Source organism: Miscanthus floridulus, chromosome 6 (assembly GCF_019320115.1).
Source record: "Miscanthus floridulus cultivar M001 chromosome 6, ASM1932011v1, whole genome shotgun sequence".
Classification (NCBI taxonomy): domain Eukaryota; kingdom Viridiplantae; phylum Streptophyta; class Magnoliopsida; order Poales; family Poaceae; genus Miscanthus; species Miscanthus floridulus.
This window is the reverse complement of record NC_089585.1, coordinates 67,991,130-68,001,574: the sequence shown is the minus strand read 5'-3', so window position 1 is coordinate 68,001,574 and position 10,445 is coordinate 67,991,130. Positions and strand designations below refer to the sequence as shown.

The 10,445-nt window shown below is 41.4% G+C and overlaps 1 protein-coding gene across 1 annotated transcript; it reads left to right on the top strand.

Annotated features, from left to right (window-relative positions):
- The first annotated feature begins 233 nt into the window (after positions 1 to 233).
- On the top strand, positions 234 to 3,374 carry LOC136458336 (uncharacterized). Its single transcript, XM_066458289.1, has 8 exons — positions 234 to 469; positions 543 to 599; positions 708 to 783; positions 871 to 950; positions 1,583 to 1,632; positions 1,725 to 1,809; positions 1,958 to 2,056; positions 2,361 to 3,374. The coding sequence occupies exons 1-8, from the start codon at positions 311 to 313 to the stop codon at positions 2,592 to 2,594; spliced, it is 840 nt and encodes a 279-aa protein (XP_066314386.1). The 5' UTR covers positions 234 to 310; the 3' UTR covers positions 2,595 to 3,374.
- The last annotated feature ends 7,071 nt before the right edge of the window (positions 3,375 to 10,445 follow it).

The window sequence follows — 10,445 nt, the reverse complement described above, 5'->3', positions numbered from 1 at the left end:
CGTTACCTGAACCAGTATAAATCATGTATCATTGAGTGCTAGGCCACTTCTGATCACAACGTAGAACAAAACTATAAATATTCACTAGTTGGTCACTTTCTGTACCGACAATATTGATACACAACTCTCTTACGTGTTTGAGAAAAAAAAACATTTATACTAGTATATGACAGTTTTTATGCCCAGTGCCCATCTTAAAAATGGTAAATTACCAAAAAAAAAAAAACATTGTTGAGTATTGCAAATATCCAATTTTCTGCACGGCGGCAGCGGCAGCGGCAGGCCGGCAGCCGAGAGACCCTGGCGCAGCATGGCTTGGACGGCTGCGGCCACCCTGTGCTGCCGCCTCCTCCGCCTCCCCTCCGCCCGCCGCGGTCCCTCGTCCCGGGCTCGGTGTTCCGCTGCGCAGAGCCCCGACGCCGTGGACAAGGAGTACGCCGACCTCAACCTCCGGCCTCTGTACCCCAACGTCTGTCTCCACCCTTCTTCTCTTGGTCCCTATCCCCGGTGCAATCTTACCGCTCATCCATCTCTGTACGCAGAGGGGCCATCACATGCGCATACGGCAGCACGTGAACCCGCTCAGCTCATCCTTCTCGGTAAAGCACTCCTAATTCCCCACCCATTTTTTCAAGATTGCCATTTGCCAAGCGAGCACAGGCACTCGTATTTGTCCACTAATTTGTGCTCTGTTTTGCGGTGCGTAGGAGCCCACGGAGCCGCCAGAGTGGAAGGAAGTGTTCGACGACCCCCTGCTTCCCCTCATGGTCGACATCGGCTGCGGTGCGCAAGTGCTACTTTGATTTAGTTTTATCATTGTGACAGTTGGTTGCTTGTAGAAGGTTGTTCTCAGGGAATCTTGATGTCCAGGGAGTGGGAGGTTCTTGATTTGGCACGCGAAGAATTCTGGCAAGAGGCAAAACTACCTTGGGCTAGAAATCCGCCAAAAGGTTTTAATTGGTTTTAAGGTTTCAGCTTGTTTAGTTTCTGGATTGGATTTTTTTCCTTTTTCTTTTTTGAATGTATAAGTGGCAGGGGAGCTCTGCCTTTCAGTAAGAGACAAAAGAGAGTTCAAAACAGTTTTAGAAACAAAGCACTGGGAACCTCGAGCAGTCCACCCAAAGCGTGACACAGCACACAGCCTGCACTCTCACAGCACGAAGCAAAGAAAATGAACCACAGTCAATGTCTTATTTTGCTTTCAAAGGCACTCACTGTGCTGTTTGGAAACAATTCTCAAAGATCATTCAGTTTCATTCTTTCCAGAGGTTCCACATTACATAGATTGCCAGGCCGTTGAAACATTTTGGCATAAGAGGCATAAGTGTACGCCAGTCTCGAGCGGTCCACTGCGCATAATGCAATTATCTTGATGAGGCCAGCCCCTTAACTCCAAGTTGTCTGCCGTGAGAATTTTGCCTTGTATTAGCGTCAAATAATTTAAATTTGCATTTGTTTTCTATGTGAGCCTTCCAAATTAGGTTTGGTTTGTACCTAAGATAGGAGCATTCGAATTGTATCCGGTACTCATGCATTGTTAAAATTGTAGTTTCGTGATGTTCTACTTATTCTGTTTCTGTAGTTGGTGGAGCGGGCACAGTTCTGGGTGAATGAATTGGGGCTTATGAATGTGTAAGTTGCCTGACATCCCAATTCAGCATTTGCTCTTTCTTACCGGTGCAGTAATGTAACAGCACTTGAAATGAATTATTCTCTTTCCACAGCTGTTTTATGTTTGCAAATGCAACGGTGTCTTTTCAGAAAATCATATCGTCATACCCTGGTCCCTTGTCACTTGTTTCAATACTGGTGAGTGTAGCTGGGTCCTGCACTCCTGCATCAGTCCTTTAGTTATATCTGTCAGCTCGGTGATAACTATTCTGATTCAGTGCTTTGTTATTTCCTGATGTTATGGAAATGGAAGTGAGATTTCAATGTCTATTTGCTGGTTTTGTAGTGTCCTGATCCACACTTCAAAAAGAGACATCACAAAAGAAGAGTTCTGCAGCAACCATTGGTCGATTCAATCACAAAGAATCTCTGTTTAGGCGGACGGGTATGGCAATTCTGTATTCCAAGCTTTGTCTTTCTAATCTCAAAGGCATGAACCAGTTACTTCCAAATTCTGTAATAATCATTGCTCTACTCATACTAATCCTGCAGGCTCTATGCATTGCATGGCGATAGTTAAATCAAGATAACCTAATGCATTCATGCCATACATTTTCATTTTGAACTAAGGCCAGTTTTCGTCATGTACTTCATTTTAGTTTTTGCTGTTGTGATCTCCCATGTGTCTACCATGTCTGCACACATGTCCTTCATTTCTTCAAGCTAACATCTCAGTGTATTGATACTAGGTTTTCATACAATCAGATGTACTAGAAGTAGCTGTAGACATGAGAGAAAGGTTTGATGGGTACTCTGGTATTTTGGCACATGTTAATTATGTCGATCAAGATCTTCAGTGTGACCATGAAGGATGGCTTCTGGACAACCCAATGGGAATCCGGACAGAGCGAGAAATCCATGCAGAGCTTGAAGGAGCAACCATATACAGGAGGATGTACCAAAAGATTAGAGATGCTTCTTAGTAACTGTTCATCAGCTACACAAGTTGTCCAAGCAGTAAGGTTTTCAAGAATGTGCATTGCATGTATTTCATTAAGAGAAGTTGGGAAAAAACAAAGCATCCAAGTACAAAGCCTGCCGAACCAAAACAAAGAGAAGTCCAAGCAGTGCATCACAAGTTGCCTTCACTATTTCTGACAGTGCACTGTACACATCTCATCTTTTTTTCACCCGATGCAATGAGTTAGCCAATGCTTGATGAAGATGACTACTGACAAGGCTGTTCATTTGTTACATCAAATCATACCCATGATGTTTAGCATCTGCTGTGGTATTTTATTCTGTCAAGAATTCAGGTCTGGAATTGCTCATATATGGGTATGCAGACAATTTGTAGAGGCAATCCAACTGAGGCCACTCGATGTACACTAGGATTGTTCAAACTTGGTTCACTCTGGACACTGTTCTGTACCTTGTATTTAGTATAGGAAAGGAAAGGACGCCAACCATTCCACATTAATTTTGTTTGTTTTGAGATGCAGACATGTTTTGGTTCAAAACAAGAATTGTAGAGGTGTTTGTTTCTGCTGTTGCAAGTTGCAACTACAAGGGCGCGGGAGGACATTTTTGTCAGTGAAGCTGTTCCCCTCCAAGCTAATAACAAGAAGTGTGGATAACTGTTTGTTCCATTGGTTCCACGCTAGATGGTTCAGAAGTTCTTGAAATTTTTTGTGCATGGCTTGGATGTTTGCCTCTGATTCAGGATGGTTGAACCTTCTCTTTGATTCAGTTCATTTGACTTTTGTGGGCAAATTACTATTCAAGATTGCATAGTTTGGTCAGATAATTTTATGCAAAATGCAGTTCATGATAACTTATGCGTGCTAGCATTTCACATTCTCACAAGCTCCATTTTCTAGTAGTCTTATAAGTGAGCCGGTCTTTTTTCCCCTTGTATCTTACTCCCTCTGTCCCAATATAATTGATGTTTTAAGTTTGCCTTAAGTAAGTCATTTTAAGTTTGATCAAATTTGTAGAAAAGAAAATCGATATTTTACGACATTAAATAGGTACACTACAAAAATATATTTCATAATAAATCTAATAATCCTTAGATAATGGTAAGATTTTTTTAATAAATTTGGTCAAACTTGAAAAATAGTTTGACTTAGAATGACCTAATACATCAATTATTTTGGGACGAAGGTGTAGCAGCACTAAGGTATGTTTGGGATTGTTTCACTAACTCCGTTCTATCAACTATACCGTGGAGCAACTTTAAAAAAAAACTATAGTTTCTAGAGTACATCTTTAGGTGCTTTATAAACTCCATTTTTTAAGTAGAGCTAATGGGGTCATACCTGTTTGTCCAGTAAAATTGGGAGCGGAGTTGGAAAAGATACAGCGAAACAGTCCCAAATACACCCTAAATAGTCATGGATATGCGCTATCGTGGTGCTCCTTCTGGATCTTGTTTGATTTTTCGTCTATATCAGCCAAACCCTAGATATGCTTCGGCCCCCTATGAGCTCTCCTTTGGTAGTTCTCGGCATGACCTTCCGTGGTTCTCTCGCAATCCCGTTGGCCTCCTTAACCACAAGTGGTGCTTGTTCTTTTACATTGAAAAAAGTCTAATTTACCTCCCTCAATTATCACGGCCATTCAATTTTCATCCATGTTATAAAACCAATTTTTTCAGCTCTCAACTTTTAAAACCGTTTGTTTTTGCACCTTGGTTTGTTTTAATAGTGGTTTTGCTGATGTGGTGCTACGTCATAGGAAAAGTCAATCTAAGTTAAATGTTTAGAGAGGTAAATCGGACTAGAATTATATCTAAAAAATCATAAAAATAAAGTTTCAAAAAAATATCTAAATATTTTTACATGGAAAAATAATGATACTAAAAATCCTAAAATCTGGTTTAATCTAAGAACTTCATAGAAAATTTGTTTTACCTTGGAAAACTATGAAACTAGTTTTAATTTTTTTTCTCTAAAATCATGGTCTATCTTATGGTGTTTAGCTTGAAATTATTTGAATCTTTATGTACTCATTTTAATCCTCACTAGGATCATACCCGTGCGTTGCGACGGGAACAAAATAATACAATGATGATTCAAGTTTGAACGCGTCTGTCATTCTCACAAAAAAGCTCCCACGTAGATGATATCAAAAGTCTAAATTCCCTTGTAATAAAGTGATACATTGAGATTTTAATGTCACATAAGACAAATTTCATACCAACACCACTCTTCTTAACCCTAGATCCACATGTTTGCATCTCTAACAAGTGAAAGTCCTAGTTTGGTTTTGGATAATTGATAAAACCTATGGACTAATTCTTGCATCTAAGTGTGTAACTAGATATGATGGTCCAATTTGAGTGGTGGAGCAAGAAGAAGTCCATGGAGATAAAGATGGACATGAGATGATGGTGATCAAGCTCCAACTTGGAAAAGAAGAAAGAGAAAAACAAAAACCAAGGTTATCAAGGCAAATGTATCAAATAAGTTTTTGTTTTGACACTTAAGACACCATAGAGGGTGTAAGTACGTTTAGGATCGGTAGCCGTACTATAAAGAGGGGAAATCTTTGGCTAAGAGGTTATCGAGTGCCACTAGGTGAAATGATTCTTGCATATGCATTAGGGACCTAGTGTGCTAACAATTTTCCCTTGGAAAATGCTTTGAAAAATGCTAATACACGTGCACACAAGTTACACACTTTGTGATTAGCAACTTAGAAGAAAGGGTGAAGCGGTTGAGGAGTTAGAAAAAGAAAAGGAGGCGAAGCTACCTGACTGGACTCTGGCTCTAGGGTGACTGGACTCACCCCTGGAGCGTTCGGTTAGTTGGCGCTGCTCTCGGTCTACCTCGGTGGCATGATCAGACGCTAGCTAGCGTCCGGTCACTTGGTCCAAAGAGAGTGCAGCGCGCGGTGGTGATCAGATGCAGGAGGCGAGACACGACCTGACGCGTCGCTGGTGTGTTAGGTCATGGCTGACGTACGCATCGTGTGCGAGCAGAGTGAAGACCGGACGCCGGGCGCGTCAGGTCACCTCTGACCGGACGCGTCCGGTCCATGAAAACACGCTCTAGAACCTCTCTGTTCTTGATCGAACTCCGCGTGGCTGGCGTCCGATCATTTCTTGATTCGTGTCTGGTCACTCTTTAACTACACGAGCGAAACGTTTTGACCGTTGAGATCCGACACGCGAGGTTTGAAGCAGGGCCATGTGGACGACATCCTTGGACCAGACACAGCCGACCAGACGTTGGGGTGCGTCTGGTCAGGCGAGTCCGGTGGGCCCCCGACAAAGCAACGACTCTATTTGCGTGGGGGTGCCTATTTAAAGGGTTTGGCCGGCTTGGGGCTCACTCTCTTGGCACTTTGACATACTTGACATCCTTATGAGCCTAAGCAAACACCTTCCACTCATCCCCATCATTGATTCATCATCATAGTGAGATTGGGAGTGATTCCTAGTGCATTTTCTTGAGTGATTGCATCTAGTGGCACTTGGGGATCGTTGTGGCTACGGATTTGTTGTTACTCTTGGTGGTTGTCGCCACCTAGATGGTTTGAAGCAGTGGAGGAGCATTGGCACGAGTTTGTGATTGTTCGTGGCCATCTCCTGGTGATTTTGTGAGGGGTCTTGTGCCTTCCCCGGTGAAGCACCAAAAAGTAACTCTAATAGATTGCTTGTGTCATTGAGTTACCTCACTTGTGCGTAGGTTCTTGCAGTGCCTATTTGTTGGGCTAGGTTTGTGAAACACCTATTAGCTACCGAACCACCAAGTGTTGGTCGACACAATGGGGACTAGCATGCCGGCAAGCACGTGAACCTCGGGAGAAAATTGGTGTGTCACTTGTCTCTTAGATTTCTCCCGATGACTGGCTTGGCATTCATTGATTGGTTCATTTCCCTCTATACGGTGGTATAATCTTCCAACACTCTCTCTTGTATTTACTTTGTTTACTTTCTTGCCTAGTCAAGCTCTTTAGTGTAGTTAGTCATTGAGAGCTTGTTAGTGGTTAGTGAGGCTCTTTAGTTAGTCTTTGAGAGCTCACTAGCTTAGAGAATAGTGACTTAGCCTTTGTGTGAACTTAGAGATCATAGCAACTAGAATTGTTGGTATAGGTGGCTTGCAACCCTTGTAGAGCTAGAGCAAAATTATATTTCACCATTTAGGTTACTAACCAATTGCTCTAGTGATTTTGTAGAGAATTTTTATAGGCTATTCATCCCCTTCTATCCATTTAGGACCTTTCAAGTGGTATCAGAGCCGTTGTCACTGTTTGATTGAAGGCTTAACAACCTCAGTGTCAAAAGATGGCTTAAGTTGTGTTCAACCATGTGGGGGGCAAACCACCGTTCTTTGATGGCACATGCTATGATTATTGGAAGAGAAAGATGAAGATGTATCTTGGTTCAATCAATGATCAAGTGTGCGATGTGACCGAGAGTGATTATGTGGTTCTTAATCCCGACAATCCCACCAACCAAGACAAGGCAAACAAGCAATGCAATACAATGGCTCTCAACACCATCCCAACAATCCCACCAACCAAGACAAGGATTGTGAAAGAGCTAGTGAGGTGTGGAAGAGATTAGAGGAAATATATGAGGGCACACTAGCGGTCAAGAGTGCCAAGTTATACATTCTCAAGGACAAGTTGACAAGCTTCAAGATGAAGGATGATGAGAGCATTCCGGAGATGTTCCATAGATTGCAAGTGATTTTCAATGTCTTGAAGGCTTTGGGTGAGAAGATAAATGATGATGATGTCTCTCTTACCTCCAAGATTTGAGACATTGAGATTGATCATCATTAGAGGAGGATTGAAGCAATTAACCCCTAACCAAGTACTAGGTGATGTCATGACACAAGAGACATACCATGTGGAAAAGAGAGGGGGTTGACAAAGATGAGAAGTAGGATGAAGACAAGAAGAAGAAAAGTGTGGCATTCAAGGCTAGCACCTCATCAAAGAACAAGGGCAAGTCCAAGAAAGAAGAATCAAATGAAGATGAGGAAGCAAGTGACTTTGATGATGAGGCTATGGCTCTCTTTGTGTGCAAGATGGGCAAGTTCATGAAGAAGGGCTATGGTGTAAGAAAGAGAAGAGATCACAACAAGGAGTATGTGAGGAGATGCTACAGGTGCAAGAGCAAGGATCATGTTGTAGCGGATTATCCCTACAATAGTGACAATGATGAGGATGAGAAGAAGAAGGATAAGAAGGAGAAGAAAGAAAAGAAGATGACTTTCAAGAAGAAGAAGAAGAAGGGTGGTGAATATGTAGTCACATGGGATAGTGATGGCTCTTCTAATGATGATTCTAGTGATAATAACAAGAAATCCATCAAGAAGGCACTAGCAATCATTGCCATCACCGACAAGTCTTCTCTCTTTGACACTCCATCATGCTTTATGGCCAAGTCTACTAAGGTACAAGATGATGAGAGTGATAGTGATGAGGAGGTGGATCTCATGGACATGTTAGAGTAAGCTCATGAATGTCTTGAGGCAAAGAGGAAGGAGTGAAAAGAATTGAGGAAAGAGCTAAAAGCTCTCAAGCAATCCTTTAATGAGCTAAGTGCCTCTCATGAGAGTCTAAAGGAAGACTATGAGGAGCTTTGCAAGGCTCACACAAAGATTGAAAAAGATCACTCCTCCCTCATTGATCAAGGCAAGGAGATTGTTCTAACATGTGATGCGGGTTCTACTTGTGATCTAATTAATGAATCTTTCTATGAACCCATCATTGTTGCTTCCACTAACCCTTCTTGTAGCACTTACACTTCTACTTCACCTTTGAGTCATGGTTTCATCTGTGATGCCTCACTAATGGTGGAAAATGAAACCCTCAAGAAGGAGGTGAATGAGCTCACTCATGCCTTAGGCAATGCCTATGGTGGAGATGCCCGCTTGCTAAAGTGCTTGGGTAGCCAAAGGTCTTCTCTCAACAAAGAGAGATTAGACTATACCTCCAAGAAAGGCAAGGCAGCCTTTGTCACTCCCAAAGCTTGCTTTGTGAAGGGCAATGGTTGATTTTGCAATAGATGCAAGCAAGTGGGGCATATAGAGCAATATTGCAAGAACAAGAACAAGCAAACTAATGTATCCTCAATTAAGTTTGATTCTTGTTATTTGCTTACCAAGGGTGCCAATGGTGTGAAGGCTAAGTTCATTAGTGCACCAATTGTGGGCCCAAAGAAGAAGGCCATTTGGGTACCAAAGAGCTTAGTGACTAACCTTCAAGGACCCAAGCAAGTTTGGGTACCTAAAAAGAATTGATCTTCTTTTGTAGGTCAATTATAAAGCTAGAGGAAGACATTGGGTGCTTGATAGTGGGTGCACACAACACATGACCAGTGATTCAAGAATGTTTAGTTCAATCAACATAAATAATAGCAATGGGGTTGATAGCATAACATTTGGTGATAATGGCAAAGGCAAGGTCAAAGGACTTGGTAAGATTGCAATATCTAATGATTTGAGCATTTTCAATGTGCTACTAGTAGAGAGCTTGAACTTCAACCTATTGTCGGTAGCTCAACTTTGTGATCTTGGTTTCAAGTGAATATTTGGAGTTGATGATGTAGAGATCATAAGTGTAGATGGCTCTAACTTGATATTTAAAGGATTTAGATATGAGAATCTATACTTGGTTGATTTCAATGCTAGTGAAGCTCAATTGTCAACATGTTTGCTCACTAAGTCTAGCATGGGTTGGTTATGGCATAGAAGACTTGGTCATGTTGGAATGAAACAATTAAACAAATTGATTAAGCATGATCTAGTAAGGGGCTTGAAAGCTGTCACATCTGAGAATGATAAGCTATGTAATGCATGTCAATTCAGGAAATAAGTTGGTAATACACATCCTAAGAAGAGTATGATGAGCACATCTAAGGCATTTGAGTTGTTGCACATGGACTTGTTTGGACCAACCACATACACTAGCATTGGTGGAAACAAATATGGATTTGTGATAGTAGATGATCTTATTAGATACACATGGGTGTTCTTTCTTGTTTATAAGAGTGATGTGTTTACAACCTTCAAGACATTCATCAAGAGAATTCACAATGAGTTTGAAACAACCATTAAGAAAGTGAGAAGTGACAATGGTAGTGAGTTCAAGAACACTAAAATTGATGAGTTATGTGATAAGTTTGGAATTAGGCATCAATTCTTGGCCAAATACACTCCACAATCAAATGGCCTTATTGAGAGGAAGAATAGAACTTTGATTGACATGACAAGATCAATGTTGAGTGAGTACAATGTGAGTCATTCATTTTAGGCCAAAGCAATCAACATGGCTTGCTACTATAGCAACCACCTCTATTGTCACCCCATGATGGAGAAGACATCATATGAGCTCTTAAATGGAAGAAAGCCCAACATTGCATATTTTTCGGTTTTTGGTTGTAAATGCTATATATTGAAGAAAGGCACTAGATTGCGTAAGTTTGAAAAGAAGTGTGATGAAGGCTTCTTGCTTGGTTACTCAACTACTAGCAAGGTTTATAGAGTTTGGAATTTGGCTAGTGATACTATTGAGGAGGTTCATGATGTTGAATTTGATGAAACCAATGGTTCTCAAGAGAAAGATGAGAATCTAGATGATGTGAGAGGCACTCAATTAGCCAATCCAATGAAGAAGATGGATGTTGGTGATATAAGGCCTAGAGAAGTGATTGAAGTTGAAGATGACAGAGATCAAGTGCTCTCTAACTCAAATGTGCAAGCTAGTGGTTCTTATGATCAAAATCAAGCTAGTACAAGTGGTGGTGCTCAAGTGAAAGATCAACAACAAGTGGCTAGTTCATCATCTCAACCAAATGATCAACAAAGTGCAAG